The sequence below is a fragment of the Caretta caretta genome, chromosome 2 (assembly GCF_965140235.1).
Source record: "Caretta caretta isolate rCarCar2 chromosome 2, rCarCar1.hap1, whole genome shotgun sequence".
Classification (NCBI taxonomy): domain Eukaryota; kingdom Metazoa; phylum Chordata; order Testudines; family Cheloniidae; genus Caretta; species Caretta caretta.
Window position 1 is genome coordinate 257,044,682 of NC_134207.1, and position 19,415 is coordinate 257,064,096.

Sequence of the window (19,415 nt, forward strand, 5' to 3'; positions counted from 1 at the left end):
GCTCCGTCTGGTTCAATTACAAGTTACTGGGCTCACTGGAGGAATCACTGAGTGAAATTCTATGACCTGTGCCATGCAGGAGCTCAGATAGCTATGTGTTGCTCAGCCTTTTCAGGTTGGTGACCCCTTATTTGAAGACAAGAATTTTCACAACCCCCTTTACATTTTCTATAAAATTAAGAGTAAAAATGTATCAGTGGGAACAATGGTAAGCCTATGTAATTTATGTGTTTTGAAAAGTGGACAGATAAAACTTTAACTTGAAAGGCAAGTTTGTGCAGGAAGTAAGAGTGAGATTTTCTTTGTTTTAGATTGTAATAAAATTTCTACCACCTTCTAACCCCCTGATTGCCTTTCATGGCTTCCCCGGTGGTTGCAATCCATCAGTTGAGAAACAATGGACTAGATAATCAGATTGGTCCCGTTTAATAATGCTAATCTCAACAGAGCATTCCAGTTTCAAGTCTATCCCATGGTATAGCTGCTGATATAACTAACAGAAGTGGGTGTTTACAGGTTATTGCTATGTGGTCCAAAAATCTTTCCATTAATTCATGTTCTGATCAGGGTGTTCATGTGAAAGGAAATTAGCGCGGTGATTACTATAATTTTCTGTCAAAGGTGTGTCCACTTAAGCTAGTGAGATGAGGTATACTGAGGAGAGCTGTGGTATCGCTGGTTGTGGGGGTTTTCACTTCCTTTTCCTATGGAGATATTTACTGGAGCTCCATCACAGTCAGAGGTTAACTGATACCACAAAATGTTATCAAGCAAGTGTGTTTCTAGTGGAGTCGTGCCGGAATCAGTTCTTGGTCTTTTGCTATTTAATCATTTTTACTAATGACTTGGAAGAAAACAAAATGATTACGGATCAAGTTTGCAGATGACACAAAGATTGGGGGAGTGGTAACTAACGAAGAGGCCACTGATACAGTGTGATCTGGATCGCCTGGTAAGCTGGGCATAAGCAAACAATGTGTAGTTCAATATAGCTTAATGCAAAAAAGAACAGGCCATACTTACAGGATGGGAGAGATTATCCTGGGAAGCAGCAACTCTGAAAAAGTCTTGGCGATAATGGTAGATAATCACAAGAATATGAGCTCCCAATGTGATATTGTGGCAAAAAGGACCAATGCAATCCTTGGATGCATAAATAGGGGATTATCGAGTAGGGACGTTATATTACCTCTGTATTTAGCACTGGTGCAAAAGTGAGCTGTAGCTCACGAAAGCTCATGCTCAGATAAATTGGTTAGTCTCTAAGGTGCCACAAGTACTCCTTTTCTTTTTGCGAATACAGACTAACACGGCTGTTACTCTGAAACCTGCTGGACTACTGCTTCCGATATCCACACTTCAAAAAGGATGTTGAAAAATTGAAGAGAATTAAAAAAAGAGTAACAGGAATGATTCAAGGATTGAAAAACATGCCTTATATTAGACGCTGAAGGAGCTCAAACTGTTTAGTTTATCAAAGAAAACGTTAAGAGGTGACTTGATCATGGTGTATAAGTACCTACATGGAGAATATATTTAATAGAGGGCTAGCAGACAAAGGGATAACAAAATCCAATGTCTGGATATTGAAGCCAGAGAAATTCAGACTAGGAATAAGGTGCTTTTTTAAGTGAGGGAACCAAGGGTTGTGGTGCATTCCCCATCTCTGTAAATTTTTAAATCAAGATTGGTTAGATAAGCTCTAGTTCAATCACAATTGGCCATGAAGCAGGAATTAATTCAGAGAAGTCTTATGGCCAGTGTTATGCAGGAGATCAGAAGAGGTAAGCATAACGGTCCCTTCTGCCCTTAACATACAAACATATGAATCTATGTTCTTTTGGTGTCCCAGAGTCTCCTGCTTGTTTAACAGAAGGGTAAAGATGAATGTTGGCTAGTCTCCCAGCCAGGGTTACAAATGAAAAGGAAATGCTTGTAATTGTACATTTTCGTGAGGTGGGATGAGGATGGGGGCTTCATAGACTTACACATAATTCAAAGCTTTGACAAGTGCAAGATCGCTGGTGTGCAGAATGCTCAATATTGTATGTGTGCAGTGCACAAGATGGGGCAGGTACCTACTTCATACAAGGACGTGTGCAGGAATTTAAATCTGACTGCTTTTGGAGGGTATTTTAGAACAGCAGTCAGGGGCCGGGGCAGAGAACAGTGGTCAGCCGCTGGGGTTGGAGCAGTGGCTGGGCTGGGTCAGGGGCCAGAGCAGCGGTTGGGCTAGGTCTGAGGCCAAAGCAGCGGCCAGGGCCGGAGCAGTGAATGGTCAGCAGAATAGTTCCACTGATTTCAATAGTACAGAGTCACAGACTTCAATGAAACTATGCTGATTCACACCAATAAAGGATACTGCCCATGGTGTCTAGCTTCGAAATATAGGGAGAAAGTTACAGCATGGGCCCAAAACTCCATAGTAAGAGACCATTTACACCAGGAGAAGCAGGGGGGAATAAAACAGAGAGAAAGAAAGATAAAAGGCATTACAAATATTATTTATTATTTTTTGTATTCAAATAGTACCTTGAAGCCCCAATTAAGACTGGGACCACATTGTGCAAGGCACTGTACATATGCATAGTAAGAGCCAGTCCCTGCCCAAAGAGCTCACAATCTAAATAGATAGACAAAAGTGGGGAAAAGGGAGATTTATTAAAGGAAATATTATTATTCCCATTTTATAGAGGGGGAACTGAGTGAAAGAGAGATTAAGGTACATCTGCACTGCAGTCAAATGTGATTTGCCTATGGTCACATGGAAAGTCTGTAGCCAAGCAAGGAAGTGAACCCAGATCAGAGTCTCAGTCCAGGGCCTCAGCCACAAAGCCAAGCTTCTTTTCTGTCTGAAAACACTGTGGGGAAGAAAGGAAAGCTGTGCTTCCCCTGGACCAGTTACTCTTGATAGTCACATGAATCTTGCCACTTTTTTTAATCTTATCTTGAAAAGTGATTTACATATACAATTAACAGTTTTAAATATGGAATGTAAGTGTCAAGAGAGACTTGAGTGGTCTTGTGGCTCTGAATACCTGGCAATGCAACAGAAAGGAAGACAAATCAGTAAAGGAAAAGCAAAATGGTTCATACAGAAAGTATGAACCCATGTATCTCAAATAAGTATTTACACACATGGTAGAAGAGACTGAAGGCAGGCCAAGGTGTAGAGTTTGTTGTGGAGAAGTGCCAGCTAATGATATCATGATGTCATAAGAGTCACAAAGATTTTTAGAAAGAAAACATGGTGAAGATAAAGATGTCAACTTCATAATTCCAGAGGAAAAGCAGTTCAGTTTTGTGTAAAAAAAATATTCTAATGTAATTCATTTCTGTTTCTGGAATGTTAAGTATTACATTTATTATGTCATTATACTGCAGTAACTTGACTATAATAGTATACATACCATGGCTATTGTTTAAATTCATCATATTGGAGGAGTTCCAGTACAGTTTGACATATCCGTGGGTCATGCAATAGCAATGTTTATGATATGTGGGTCACAGAACTGAAAAGATTGGGAGTCATTAGTCTACCAGGTTTATTATCAAAGTGTTAATTATGCTAAATTTCTCCTGCCCCTCCCTACTTCAAAACCCTCAAAAACCATTACATTTTCTCCCACCCCTTTCCCAGACAGCTATTTCTTTCCAGATATCTTGAAACTTATTTTCCACTTCTTGAACTTGGTCCATAATGAGGCAAACCAATCTAAGTGGGTGGGTGTTCGGTTAGCAGAAGTAAGCAAAGTGCAGCTCTAATCAGCTCTGTGTCTGGGCCATAGTAACAAGATACCAAGGATTCTGCCTTAATTCACGACTGCCACCAAAATAACAGTTATTACTCTACACAGATTCTTCCTAGGTATATCTAAATATAAACATTGAGTAAAGTTGAATGTAGCAGGGTCAAAGGTGACAGCTTATGAACTCCCATAGTTAAGGGTAGAACCACCCTTGTTTCTTTTGCAACTAATGTTTAAAAAGAAGGCTGCTTCGGTTGCTGTATATTTACATCATTATATTCTGTGAATATTTTAAAGCATTATTAACAAAATATTAAACAATGGATTCGTTATCTTTGTCTGGAGATAGCCGACAACCTATAGGTACATCACATTTGGAAGAGTCCGCCGTCTTTACCTGGAGGTTGTCATTAGTGTCCCCGGTGACACTGTCATAGGATGGAGGGAAAGACGTGGAAGACACAGTCTCGGACTTGTCTAGATTCTTACCATAATTTTCATTCACCATGAATGCAATGAGACCTTCCTTCTGTGAAGCATCTTCAAGGATGTCACCATCACAAGTTCTATGATATAAGAGAGAGGCCTGCTTCATGGACCGTTGAATCAAATGACTCCTATAGGCCCTCTGGATAATAATGGCAGAAACCTCCTCTTCTTTGTGTCTGAGCGTGGTTGTGATTGGTTCATGAAAAAACCTAGATGGATTGGCAGCCATAAACTTTTCCTCCGTCTGTTCTTTTAGTTTGTCCATTTCCCCAGATTCTCCTAGCACCCGTTTGGTAAAAGCAAACAAAATATCCAAACAGTGAATCCTATCTCCGCTGGCCAAGGGAAGGTCCATTGCCAGGAGCTCAATTTTGTTTGGTTTGGCTACACGTAAAGGTTCTGCCAAAGCATCTGCAAAGTTTGAAAGTGCAGAATACTCAATAAATTGAGTTGCTTCAGGATCAAACTTCTCCCAGATTTTATAAAACATATCAAAGTCATCGTCACCTACAGGATCTGTACTTTCCTCAGTGGCAACGTTGAAGTTCTCTAAAATAACAGCTATATACATGTTTACAACAATTAGAAATGATATAATGATGTAACTTACAAAGAAAATAATACCCACAGCAGGTTTACCACATTCTCCCACAGCACCTCGTATGTTAGGATCACAAAACGGAGGTCCAGTGTTTAAAATAGGACTGAGAAGACCATCCCAGCCAGCAGATGTTGTCATTTGGAAGAGACAAAGAATGCTGTTAGCAAAGGTTTGGAAGTTGAACATGTCATCAATCCCACTCTCCCATGGAACATAAGCAAAGTTAGCCATGCCAAAAATGGCATAAATAAACATGACCAGAAAAAGGAGGAGACCAATGTTGAACAGAGCAGGAAGGGACATCATTAAGGCAAAAAGGAGAGTTCTAATTCCTTTGGCAGCTCGGACAAGTCTTAATATTCGTCCAATCTCAGCCAACCGAATGACTCTGAAGAGTGTAGGTGAGAAGTAATTTTCAAATGCATTAACAATGTCAGAAAGCAGAGCGCCTAAAGGAAAAAAAAAGGAATAATCAATTAGAATTTCTAATTTTTTGTGAATTAGTAACTGAAAGAAATAATATTATTCGTAAAACTGATATCTCCCTGACATTAATGTGTTGATGATCTAGCACTGACAGTTCTTACAGGAAAACTTACATATTTTAAAAAAAGATTAATGGCTTATCTGTAAAAGTTTAGAAATTAAAAAAAATAACACACCTTTATGGAATTGTATGTTGTGCCCACAAAATCTGCGAGCTGCGGCACATGGAAAACACACGTGTGTACTCAAGTAGATGTTTTATGTGCAGCATTTTGCCAGTGGGTGCAAAGGTTATGTGACTATGTTTTAACATTTGGTCCTAAAGGTTGAAAAAAATCAAAGCTCAAACAACAAACCAAAACATAACACCAGAATCATAGGCACTTAGATGCCTAGATGAGAACCATGTAAGCAAGATAGACAGAAACAGATAAAGTAAATATAAGTGTAATCCATGCTAACAGTGTGGCTTTTGGCCCCTCTCTTGTGATTTGACTACTTTATTAGTCTGATAATGCCGCCAAACTAATGGAGAAGGTCCATTTTCACTAGCAGTAGAGTCTATTCTTTTAAATCCAGAGGTCTCAGATTCAATCCCTGCAGATGATTACTCCAGGGGTGTCCTTACACAAGGAAAGGCTAAACTTATTCTTATTCTAGAATAATAACACTTATTATTCTAAAGTGTTCCGTTGCAGCCCCAAGTAGTCTCATATGACAACAAAAAAGAAAAAGGTGATCTTTTAAACATCATTTGGTCATAACTTGATGGAAATATCTATACATTTTTTCACATGTTAGAAGAACAGGATTTTTTCTCTTGTTCTCCCTTTAGGTCAACTTATTTATTTTAGCTATTTTCTGGGAAGTCCTTGAAGCAACTTGCACTATAGAGAAATACTTCTCTTTTAAGGGAGATGCGTTTTAAAATTCTCCTAATCATTATGGGCTTTACAGGGACCACTTTTTTGCTCCTCTGTTTTCACCCTTATGTCATCACAGAGGAGGTAGAAAGGGAAAGAGGAAGAGATTAGGATACATTTGTCCCACTACTCTTATTTCTACTCCAAATATGTCTAATAGTGTGGGGCAGTAGACATGTTCAAGACTGGTGGAAAAAAGGCCAACTGATAATTTTGAATAGAATCATAGAATATCAGAGTTGGAAGGGACCGCTGGAGGTCATCTAGTCCAACCCCCTGCCTAGAGCAGGATCAATCCCCAACTAAATCATCCCAGCCAGGGCTTTGTCAAGTCTGACCTTAAAAACTTCTAAGGAAGGGGATTCCACCACCTCCCTACGTAACGCATTCCAGTGTTTCACCACCCTCCTAGTGAAAAAGTTTTTCCTAATATCCAACCTAAATCTCCCCCACTGCAACTTGAGACCATTACTCTTTGTCCTGTCATCTGCTATCACTGAGAATAGTCTAGCTCCATCCTCTTTGGATCCACCTTTCAGGTAGTTAAAAGCAGCTATCAAATCCCCCCTCATTCTTCTCTTCTGTAGACTAAACAATCCCAGTACCCTCAGCCTCTCCTCAAATCATGTGTTCCAGACCCCTAATCATTTTTGTTGCCCTTCGCTGGACTCTCTCCAATTTTTCCACATCCTTTTTGTAGTGTGGGGCCCAAAACTGGACACAATACTCCAGATGAGGCCTCACCAATGTCGAATAGAGGGGAACGATCACATCCCTCAATCTGCTGGCAATGCCCCTACTTATACAAAGTGCCATTGGCCTTCTTGGCAACAAGGGCACACTGTTGACTCATAACCAGCTTCTCATCCACTGTCACCCCTAGGTCCTTCTCTGCAGAACTGATGCCTAGCCATTCGGTCCCTAGTCTGTAGTGGTGCATTGGATTCTTCCGTCCTAAGTGCAGGACTCTGCACTTGTCCTTGTTGAACCTAATCAGCTTTCTTTTGGCCCAATCCTCCAATTTGTCTAGGTCTCTCTGTATCCTATCCCTACCATCCAGCATATCTACCACTCCTCCCAGTTTAGTGTCAAAATATCGTATTTTTAGATATAGCCAAAGCTTTTGACTCAGTATCCCACGATCACATCATGTGGGTGCTGCGGGAAAGGGGCCTGGACCAGCACATGATCAGCATCATCAGTGACTCCTATAGGAACGTCCATACCCATATGGAAGTAGGGAAGGAGCTGTAATAACTTTGATAAAGAAATCTACATACATGGTCCTTTTTATTGGTATTTAATAAATTGACTTTTTAATATGCTATGATAAATAATTCCACAAAAGGCTATCTTGGACATTTCTAAAGGTGTCTCTAGAACAACTGTGCCCTTTAAACATGTAACAAACTTTAAGGATATACTTTTTCTCTGTCACTAATACTTTGCATCCTTTGTAGAACTGATTAACAGATTTTATTTAGAAATGTACTAAGTTCATAAAAAAAGCATATATTCCTCTTAAAATGATGAAAAGGCATGAAATCTACATTTATTCATTCATTTTTTGATGTTTCCAGTTAAATTAAATTAAATTTTTTTCCCCAAAATGGCCAATGGTGCCAAAAATGCACATGGGTCCAAATGTGATACCTAGATGCCTAGGGAACCTAGAAAGGGTAGAAATAGACTTCCAAAACCATACGGCCAACTCCTAGAGCAGAAAGGGGGAGGAACAAAATGGCAGCAGGAGGGGTGGGGGGCATGGAAACATATAATATAATATATGGTGATGAAATATAAAGGGCTATTACTGAGCTTGTTGGTATATTTTTACCTACCAACAATAGACATAATGACCACACTTAAATCAAATATGTTCCAGCCATTGGTGAAGTAATAGTGTCTCAGAGCCAACAATTTCATGGTGCATTCTACAGCAAAGATGGCAACAAAGAACATGTTGATTTTGTTAAGAATGTCAGTCTTCCTTATAGTTTGATCATCAGTTTCCACCATCATAGTGATCATGTTAAGGCAGATGAGAATCATGATGATAACATCAAAGGCTTGGCTTGTTACAATGTCAAAAAAAAACCCTTGGTATTTGTTCTGCAGGGGGGGAAAACAAGAGTATTTAGTATTAGTTATGAAAATGAGGCTGTGCTTAGGCATGTGTATTTACTTACTAGTAGTCCTTATATGTTTCAATGTTGCTTAATTCCATTATAGATAGATATATTAGAGAAAGGTAGAGTATAAAACAGGATAGCATAATTCCCTTCCCATTCTGAAGGATAATCAATTTCAAGGTAAATATTTCTGCAAAGAACTTAATAAATATTTATTCTTTATAATCCTTCAGTGGCAATTTCTTGGTACAGAATTAATTCTATGAACATTCTCTGAACATCAGTGGAAACAAATACATTATATATAATGTGTATATTATATATAATTAATAAATTTTTGGGTGGATTAAGTTTATTTTACTATGGATTTTCACTGATTAGAAATATTTTAGTTGGAAGAACTCAGGTGGTCTCACCAATGGCCTTGGGATGGGTTTTTGGGGTTTCTTGGATCCCAGTTTTTTCATTGCGTTATAGTATTTTCTTTGTTCTTTTGTCATAAAGATGTCTTGTCTACCTAAGTATATGGAGATAATGCTACTGTTACTATTGATGAGAAAAAAACATCATTGCCCTGCAAGAGTCTAAAATATTGGAAGCCAACATTTCTTTCTTTTTCTGCCCTTTTATTTCTTGCTGTTACTAACCCTTCTCACAGTACCTAATTGGGATCAAATGCATTTTAAACAGTTCTGTAGTGGCACTCCACTGGCTCAGAAAGCAGGAAAATGACTAGCTACGAGCTCAGGCACACGAGGGAAGGATCAACTTGTTCCCTTCCCCTTGACCTCCTGTTGTTGCTGTCCTCTACCAGCTCTGGCGCACTGCCCAATCCCAGAGCTGCTCCTCAGACCCTGTCCCACAGTGCTTAGCTATAAATCTCCTCACTGTATTTTCCACTGAATGCATCCGATGAAGTGAGCTGTAGCTACGAAAGCTCATGCTCAAATAAACTGGTTAGTTCCTAAGGTGCCACTAATACTCCTTTTCTTTTTGCGAATACAGACTAACACGGCTGCTACTCTGAAAGGTAGGGGAAGTAGCATTCAAGGGACTGCATAGCTGACTTCACAGCCTCTTGAATCAGTGCTGCTTCTGGAGCCAAGAATTACATGGATGGGAAACATGGGAAAGGAATGGTGAAGGGGAAGCACTTCTTAGCACTTCACTTGTAATGCTGCCTCAATTAAATTCAATACTGATGCTGTTCCATGTAATAAATGTAAATAAATGTTTTAGAGTTTCAGTATATAGCTGGCATCCTATACTCTGAAGACAGCATGTAAGGGATATATCAGGGGTCTGGAAACATATCCAATATACTTATCTTTTTCTTTTGTTGGTTAAAATTGTCAATAATGACACCAACAAAAAGATTCAGTGTGAAGAAAGATCCAAAGATGATGAAAACCACAAAATAGAGGTACATGTATAGATTATGTTCCTTCCGTGGCTGCTTTTCTTTCTGCAAAAATGATAACCAAGATGAAAAATGACTGAAAACAATATGGCTGTGCTCCTAGAAGGAGTTCCAAATAGGTGCCTCCATCCCCCCGTACAGAGTTCATTGCAGGATATCAAATTTACTACATCACTACATATTCTGAAAAAAGTTGTCTAGTTAAAAACTCTAGTGGGTAACAATAAGTACTCCTGACAGAATTCTGTGCCCCTGCAGGAGCACAGAATTCATATGGCCTGCATATTTCTGTGCAGAAAAATGGAAAAAAAATCTGCCAGGGGACATGCGCCTCTTCCCCGGTAGCCCATTCAGTGCATCTATTCCAGCATGCCTGAAGCAGCCTCAGAATTGGGGGAGAGAGGCTGGATGTGCGTGTGCCTGTGTAGTTAATCACTGGCGGGCGGGGGGAGGGAAGGCTAGGCATATGTGTGTGCCAACGAGAGAGAGAGAGATCCGTCCCTCTCTCTTGCGACTGCAGCTCGCGGCATGGAAGGGTAGAGTTTTTATTATGCACGAGGCTGGCTATGTCCTGGAGGCACAAATATAGAAGCATGCCTCTGTAGTAACATTGTTAAAGTGGCTGTTGACTTCAATTGAGCTCATTCTCTGAGGCACAAATGTAGCAGCCTGCCAGTGTAGTGACACTGTTAATGTTCTTATTGTTAGTTAACTGTTTCCAGTCTCAGTCAATTCACCCAGGAGTATAAAACCTGTAAAAAGTTTTAAGGCTGCTACATTGCCAAAGTGATGTAAAGGAGCCTTATTATAATGACAGGAAGGGAATCCTCAGCTAAGAAGGTCTATAGGCTTTCTCACTTTTTTCCTGTGCCAAAGTGGCACAATGGGGTTAGAGTACAGCTCAGGATTTATTTTACATACCCATTTAAAAAAAAAAAAAAGACTTTGAGGGCAAATAAAACATTCACTAAGCAGTCAATAAAATGTCAGGACAATCCGAACCAAGCACTTCCCCAAGTCCCCAGCCAGACACAGGACAATGATTAGCAAACCTGTAGGACTTTCATGTATGAAAGTCTGAGCAAGTTAAAATAACATTCTACATTTTTTGGGGGGGCGCTGTTTGGTGTCTGTAACATACTTCAAATGAAAACCCAGGATTATAACTGGAATCCGGGTATGCTACCAAGTGTTTGTAACTTAACTTTCATGTGTTTAGGAAATGCTGTGACTTTTTTCTGTATTGTAGTTTAAATAAATTACCAAAACAATTGAAATTGGGGTGATTATATTGCATTATTATGACAAATAAAATATACAGAATTTTGAATTTTTTGGCACAGACTCTCCCGAGGAATAAGTACGTCTTGCATTTCATGGGTGCACTTGAGGAGGGGAGAGAAAATCTACAGTGTGACTGTTGGACAAAGTTAAATCTAAGGACACCACAGAAGATGTGGATGACAATTTTACTGAGAGCAATGTTTCTCCTAGCACTTGACTATCCTTCTTGGTGACCTGAAAATATCTTCTACAAATAATATGCCAAATTTTCTGTTGTCAATTAAGTAAATGGGCAGAGAATTTGGCCCAATGTATTTTAGTGGTGTCATAAATATAAAGGGAAGGGTAAACATCTTTAAATCCCTCCTGGCCAGAGGAAAAACCCTTTCACCTGTAAAGGGTTAAAAAGCTAAGATAACCTTGCTGGCACCTGACCAAAATGACCAACGAGGAGACAAGATACTTTCAAAGCTGAGAGGGACACAAAGGTTCTCTCTGACTGTGTGATGCTTTTGCCGGGAACAGAAAAGGAATGGAGTCTTAGAACTTAGTAAGTAATCTAGCTAGATAGTGTTAGATTCTGTGTTGTTTAAATAGCTGATAAAATACGCTGTGGTGAATGGAATGTATATTCCTGTTTTTGTGTCTTTTTGTAACTTAAGGTTTTGCTTAGAGGGATTCTCCATCCTGATTTTAAAGAGGTGATTCTTTTACTTTTTCTTCAATTAAAATTCTTCTTTTAAGAACCTGATTGCTTTTTCATCGTTCTTAAGATCCAAGGGTTTTGGGTCTGTGTTCACCTATGCAAATTGGTGGGGATTTTTATCAAGCCTTCCCCAGGAAAGGGGGTGTAGGGCTTGGGGGGATATTTTGGGGGGAGACATTTCCAAGTGGGCACTTCCCCTGTTCTTTGTGTAACACTTTGGTGGTGGCAGCGTTTAAGCTAAGCTGGTAAGAATAAGCTTAGGGGGTCTTTCATGCAGGTCCCCACATCTGTACCCTAGAGTTCAGAGTGAGGAAGGAACCTTGACATGGTGGCAGAGCGGTGGGATTAATTTGAAATCATTTTGAGATTTTTTTTTAATCAGAAGCACAAAAGGATTTTAAAAGATTTTAAAGGGTTTTGTAAAAGGGGACAAAGCAACAAGCATAACAAAAGGGACCTTGCTTTTGTGAGCTGGAGTTTTCTCTACCTAAAGGCAGGGTAGTTAACTTCCTGCAGGGAAATTCACAAGTCTTCACAGACCTGAAGAGGTGGGTTCTTTTTTTAGCTAAGAGCAACGAGAGGCTTTTTCTCTCTATTTGCCTGGAGACAGAGGTGTTAGTTTCTTTTTTTTTTAATGGATTTTTCTGTAGGCTGACAATCACTATCAGAGAACATCAGTATCCGGTTACAGCACAACCTTTTTTTTTTTTTTTTGACAAGCCAAGTTTTTTGTTTGTTTGTTTGTTTTATTTCTACCTCTCGGGTGTAAAGTTAGTTAAAAACAGAGAGGCAAAATGACAGAGCCCAAGGCAGAAAAAAACCAAGAAGCTGCCCACAGGAGAGCTATGGAGGCAAAGGAAAAAGAAATGGAGGCAAGGGAAGAAGAAATGGAGGAGAAGGAAAAAGAGAGGAAGCATGAACTGGAGTTGGAGACGGTAAGGGCTGAGCGGAATCCACTGGATAACCCTAACCATCCTTCCCCAACAATCCACAAATGGGAGCGACTATGTCCACAGTATGATGAATCCAGTGATATTGCTGAATATTTTCTCACCTTTGAGAGACTGTGCACTCTCCATAAAATTCCTGAAGCTCACAAGATGAACACATTGGTCGCAAAATTGACTGGAAGAGCTCTGGACATATTCAATAAGATGCCTATTGATGAGGCTTCTGACTATAATAAGTTCAAGGATTTGGTTTTAAAGCAATTTCAAATTACTTCTGAAACGTACAGAGTAAAATTTTGAACCCTTAAAAGGGGGCCTGGACTAAGTAATGTAGCTTATCTAAACCAGATGAAGGATCTGTTAGATAAATGGGTCCAAGGAAGGGGTGTCACTAGCTTTGACGGAATGTGTGATTTGATAGCTGAGGAGCAATTCCTGAATATGTCCAAGGAGGAAATAAAACAGTGTTTATGGGATAAGGAAATGGACTCAGCAGAAAGTCTTGCTTCTTATGCTGATCGATACAAGCAGTCCCAGACCGCCAGAGAGGTAGGGCAAGCCAGAAAAAAATGGGTGAAGGGAGGAGAGAGGAACAACCCTGGTCACAGTTGGAACGGATACCAGAAGGGACACCCTCAGACCACACCCTACCACCAGGGGCAGCCCAAAGCCCCAACTACACACCAAGGAATACTCCAGATACCTTATCGTCCTGCCACACCATTCTCCAGCAACCCACCTCAGTGACCCGTCAGCTGGATGATGTTTTAAATATAACGAGCTGGGGCATGTGAAGGCCAACTGCCCCAAGAACCTCAACAGATTACAGTTCATTGCACCGGAATCACACCAGAGGTCCTCAGGCCCAGATACCTCCCAGATACCCTCAGAGCGGAGGGAAACTGTGAGTGTGGGCGGGAAGAAGGTCACCGCGTGGAGGGACACCGGAGCACAAGTGTTGGCTATCCATGCTTCCTTAGTGGACCCCAATTTAATCGACCCAGAGATCCAAGTGACAATTCAACCCTTCAAGTCCAACTCTTTCAATTTGCCTACAGCCAAGTTGCCTGTCCAGTACAAGGGCTGGTCAGGAACGTGGACTTTTGCAGTCTATGACAATTATCCCATCCCCCATGCTGTTGGGGGAAGACTTGGCCAATCATGTGAAGCTAGCCAAGAGGGTGGGAATGGTCACCCGCAGCCAGGCTAAACCAGCCGTCACGCCTAGCTCTGTTCCGGAAACTTCTACCAGGACCCGGTTAGAGGTGATGGACCCGGAACCCAGGCCAACGTCTGCAACGGCAGTAGTGGATCCAATCCCAGAGACCCAGACAGAGCCAGCCCCAGAACCAGAACCGGTGGAACAACCAGCACCAGACCCACTGAACCCAGTACTTGCAACCCTAACACCAGAGGGCCCCACCGAACCTGAACTGGCAGCAGCCGATAACCCTACACAAGAGGCTCAGCCGGAGCCTGAACCCCAACATAGTGCACCAGCGAAGAGCGGTTCACAGTCAACGGAAACAGCCCCATCCCCTACATCGCTTCCAGAGGGACCAAGCCTAGGTCCACAATCCAATGAGGAACTGATGTCTCCAGCATCAAGGGAACAGTTCCAGACCGAACAGGAAGCAGATGAAAGCCTCCAAAAAGCTTGGACGGCAGCACAGAGCAACCCACTGCCTCTCAGCTCTTCTAATTGATCCAGGTTTGTTGTAGAAAGAGGACTTTTATACAAGGAAACTTTTTCTGCTGGACACCAGGAAGACTAGCATCCTCAGAGACAGTTGGTAATTCCAACCAAGTACTGGGTAAAGCTCTTGAGCTTAGCCCATGATCATCCTAGTGGCCATGCTGGGGTGAACAGGACCAAAGACCATTTGGGGAGGTCATTCCACTGGGAGGGAATGGGCAAGGATGTTTCTACCTATGTCTGGTCTTGTGAGGTATGCCAAAGAGTGGGAAAACCCCAAGATCAGGTCAAAGCCCCTCTCCAGCCACTCCCCATCATTGAGGTTCCATTTCAGCGAGTAGCTGTGGATATTCTGGGTCCTTTTCCGAAAAAGACAGTCAGAGGAAAGCAGTACATACTGACTTTCATGGATTTTGCCACCTGATGGCCGGAAGCAGTAGCTCTAAGCAACACCAGGGCTAAAAGTGTGTGCCAGGCACTAGCAGACATTTTTGCCAGGGTAGGTTGGCCCTCCAACATCCTCACAGATGCAGGAACTAATTTCCTGGCAGGAACTATGGAAAGCCTTTTGGAACCTCATGGGGTGACTCACTTGGTTGCCACCCCTTACCATCATCAAACAAGTGGCCTGGTGGAGAAATTTAATGGAACTTTGGGGGCCATGATATGTAAATTTGTAAATGAGCACTCCAATTATTGGGACCTAGTGTTGCAGCAGTTGCTCTTTGCCTACAGAGCTGTCCCACATCCCAGTTTATAGTTTTCACCATTTGAACTTGTATCTGGCCGCGAGGTTACGGGACCATTCAGTTGGTGAAGCAGCAATGGGAGTGGTTTACTCCTTCTCCAGGAACTAACATTCTGGACTTTGTAACCAACCTACAAAACACCCTCCGAACCTCTTTAGCCCTTGCTAAATAAAACCTACAGGATGCTCAAAAGGAGCAAAAGGCCTGGTATGATAAACATGCCAGAGAGTGTTCCTTCAAAGTCGGGGACCAGGTCATGGTCTTAAAGGCGCTCCAGGCCCATAAAATGGAAGCGTCATGGGAAGGGCCATTCACGGTCCAGGAGCGCCTGGGAGCTGTTAATTATCTCATAGCATTCCCCACTTCCAACCGAAAGCCTTTTTTTAGCTGCACAGTATTAATTCTCTCAAGCCCTTTTATTCCAGAGAATTAAGGGTTTGTCAGTTTACAGCCCAGGGAGAAGATGACACTGAGTGGCCTGAAGGTGTCTACTACGAAGGGAAAAGTGCTGGTGGCGTGGAAGAGGTGAACCTCTCCATGACCCTTGGGCGTATGCAGCGACAGCAGATCCAGGAGCTGTGTACTAGCTATGCACCGAAGTTCTCAGCCACCCCAGGACTGACTGAACGGGCATACCACTCCATTGACACAGGTAATGCTCGCCCAATTAAAGTCCAACCTTACCGGGTGTCTCCTCAAGCTAAAACTGCTATAGAATGGGAGATCCAGGATATGCTACAGATGGGGGTAATCCACCCCTCTGGCAGTGCATGGGCATCTCCAGTGGTTCTAGTTCCCAAACCAGATGGGGAGATACATTTTTGCATGGACTACCGTAAGCTAAATGCTGTAACTTGCCCAGACAACTATCAAATGCGATGCACAGATGAACTATTAGAGAAACTGGGACGGGCCCAGTTCATCTCTACCTTGGACTTAACCAAGGGGTACTGGCAGGTACCGCTAGATGAATCCGCCAAGGAAAAGTCAGCCTTCATCATGCATGTCGGGCTGTATGAATTTGATGTACTCCCTTTTGGGCTGTGGAATGCACCTGCCACCTTCCAAAGACTTGTAGATGGTCTCCTAGCAGGATTAGGAGAATATGCAGTCGCCTAACTTGACGATGTGGCCATATTTTCGGATTCCTGGGCAGAACACCTGGAAAATCTACAAAAAGTTTTCGAGTGCATAAGGGAGGCGGGACTAACTGTTAAGGCTAAGAAGTGTCAAAGAGGCCTAAACAGAGGACACCAGGTTGGTCAAGGAACTTTGAACCCCCTACAGGCCAAAGTGGATGCTATCCAAAAGTGGCTTGTCCCAAAGTGAAAGAAACAGGTTCAATCCTTCTTAGGCTTGGCCGGATATTACAGGCGATTTGTACTGCAATACAGCCAAATCGCCGCCCTACTGACAGACCTAACCAAAAAGAAACAGCCAAATGTCGTTCAGTGGACCGAAGAGTCTCAGAAAGCCTTTAACCAGCTTAAAGCGACACTCATGTCTGACCCTGTGCTAAGTGCCCCAGACTTTGACAAACCGTTCCTAGTAACCACAGATGCGTCCGAACATGGTGTGGGAGCAGTTTTAATGCAGGAAGGACCGGATCAAGAATTCCATCCTGTAGTGTTTCTCAGCAAGAAGCTGTCTAAGAGGGAAAGCAACTGGTCAGTCAGTGAAAAAGAATGTTACGCCATTGTCTACACTCTGGAAAAGCTACGCCCATATGTTTGAGGACGGCGTTTCCACCTGCAAACCGACCATGCTACGCTACAGTGGCTTCATACCGCCACAGGAAATAACAAAAAACTTATTCAGTGGAGTTTAGCTCTCCAAGATTTTGATTTTGACATCCAACACATCTCAGGAGCTTCTAACAAAGTGGCTGATGCACTCTCCCGTGAAAGTTTCCCAAAATCAACTTGTTAAAATCGTCCTTGAGATGTGGAAAATACTGTTAGTCTTTATATACTTGGTAGTATATTTAGAGGTGCATGTGTCTTATTAACTCTGTTTTTCCTAGAGTTCCAGGAAGAAATCACAGCCAGCGTTTCACCCTATCTGTGATTTGGGGGGGGTGTCATAAATATAAAGGGAAGGGTAAATACCTTTAAATCCCTCCTGGCCAGAGGAAAAACCCTTTCCTGTAAAGGGTTAAGAAACAAAAATAAACCTTGCTAGCACCTGACCAAAATGACCGATGGGGAGACAAGATACTTTCAAAGCTGGAGGGCCGGGGGGGAAACAAAGGGTTCTCTCTGTCTGTGTGATGCTTTTGCCGGGACCAGAGCAGGAATGCAGGTCAGAACTCCTGTAAAGAGTTAGTAAGCAATCTAGTTAGATATGCGTTAGATTCTGTTTTGTTTAAATGGCTGATAAAATAAATTGTGCTGAATGGGATGTATATTCTGTTTTTGTGTCTTTTTGTAACTTAAGGTTTTGCCTAGAGGGATTATCTATGTTTTGAATCTGCTTACCCTGTAAGGTATTTATCATCCTGATTTTACAGAGGTGATTCTTTTACTTTTTCTTCAATTAAAATTCTTCTTTTAAGAACCTGATTGCTTTTTCATTGTTCTTAAGATCCAAGGGTTTGGTTCTGTGTTCACCGATGCAAATTGGTGAGGATTTTTATCAAGCCTTCCCCAGGAAAGGGGGTGTAGTGCTTGGGGGGATATTTTTTTGGGGGGGAGACATTTCCAAGTGGGCACTTCCCCTGTTCTTTGAGTAACACTTTGGTGGTGGCAGCGTTTAAGCTAAGCTGGTAAGAATAAGCTTGGGGGTCTTTCATGCAGGTCCCCACATATGTACCCTAGAGTTCAGAGTGGGGACGGAACCTTGACAAGTGTTATGATTGCTATTGTCTGTTGATTTGATTTCTTTGCAATCTTTAAGGTGTTCTCTGTCCACGTATTGAAGAGATCACTGCAACTGACACTGATGTTGATTACACTTGTGCTAAGAAACTTGTAGGACAATATCTCCCGTTCCATTTACACTGCTGACAAAGAAATTAAAAGCTTGACGGATGGATTTTTTTAAGGAGAGTGAGAGGAGTTGCACTTTTGTCTTCATTCAAGGACACATAAGAAAATGTTTCTCTTTTTAACCATCTGTTTAAAATATTATATATCATGACTAAATATATGTCCAATTCAACTTCCATTGAAGTCAACCGGAGTCTTTATTGACTTCAAAGAGAGTTGAATCACATCTTACTGGCATGATTTTCAAAGGCATCGAGGAGCAACCAACAGCTTTGACTGAGGTCGGTGGCAACTGTTGAGCACTCAACATTTGAAAATCAGGTCACTTTTTTAGGAGCCTAACTTCAAGCTTCTGCTTTTGAGAATCTTGGCCGAGATGTGTTCTTCCAATTTAAACCTTTGGTTGAAAAGCTATTCTATTACTGTTGGAAAAAAGCAACAAAGTTTTAAATAAACCTGAGAAAATTATTTTCAAATGTGGTTACATTTGAGCTCATTCATTTCCTTGGAAGATATGCTGGTAATTTTGTTCAATTTAAGTCCTTTGGATGCAGAACTGTATCTTCCTCTGTATTTGTACAGCAGCTAATGCAGTGGAACCTTAATCCTGACTGGAGTCTTTAGGTGGCACAGTAATACATACATTAAATATAATAATAATGATACTTAATAAATAATGCTTGCCCATTTATTTTAAAAAAGATGCTCATCCATTTTAGCTCAGTGAGTAGATAGCACCACGAAAACAATGTACAGACTAGACCTACACATTGTGTTGACTAACACTAATAAGCATGAAAATTAGAAAACACAAGTAACAATTGGAGAGATGGTTACAAGAGAGAACATTTTAATTTTCATGACCTACCCCTCGTGAATCTACTGCTGCATACATAATGTCTGTCCAACCTTTAAATGTTGCCTAGAAAAAACAGAAAAATTATTAAAATCATATTAAACTTTTAGGATGAGATTGTTTAGCCTGTTTACATTTTTGTGCTTCTGAGATGGTGCAAAGGGACTGTAGTATGTCCACAAATGCCCAGCACAGAATTCACCTGGTGTAGGGGATCTCCTTGCTGACATGTTTGTGACAGAGTTGATCACAACAAATCAGGGAATTGGAACCAGCCCACTGATGCTCTCTCCCCACTTCCCATTTCTGCACTGAGCTTTACTCAGTGCAGGAGAGAATTTTGCCTGTAGTTTCATGAAATTATAACAAACATTTCATACCATCTTC

General features: G+C 41.5%; 1 protein-coding gene across 1 annotated transcript in view; it reads right to left on the bottom strand.

Annotated features, from left to right (window-relative positions):
• Positions 1-2,533: 2,533 nt before the first annotated feature.
• The window catches only part of LOC125631204 (sodium channel protein type 5 subunit alpha-like), a 95,877-nt gene continuing 78,995 nt past the window's right edge, over positions 2,534-19,415 (bottom strand). The window contains exons 20-24 of the mRNA XM_075126020.1: positions 19,041-19,094; positions 9,704-9,845; positions 8,797-8,897; positions 8,090-8,360; positions 2,534-5,288 (exon numbers count right to left, since the gene is read on the bottom strand). Of these exons, the coding sequence (XP_074982121.1) occupies positions 4,063-5,288; positions 8,090-8,360; positions 8,797-8,897; positions 9,704-9,845; positions 19,041-19,094 (1,794 nt within the window). The 3' untranslated portion in view covers positions 2,534-4,062. The remainder of the gene's footprint in view (positions 5,289-8,089; positions 8,361-8,796; positions 8,898-9,703; positions 9,846-19,040; positions 19,095-19,415) is intronic.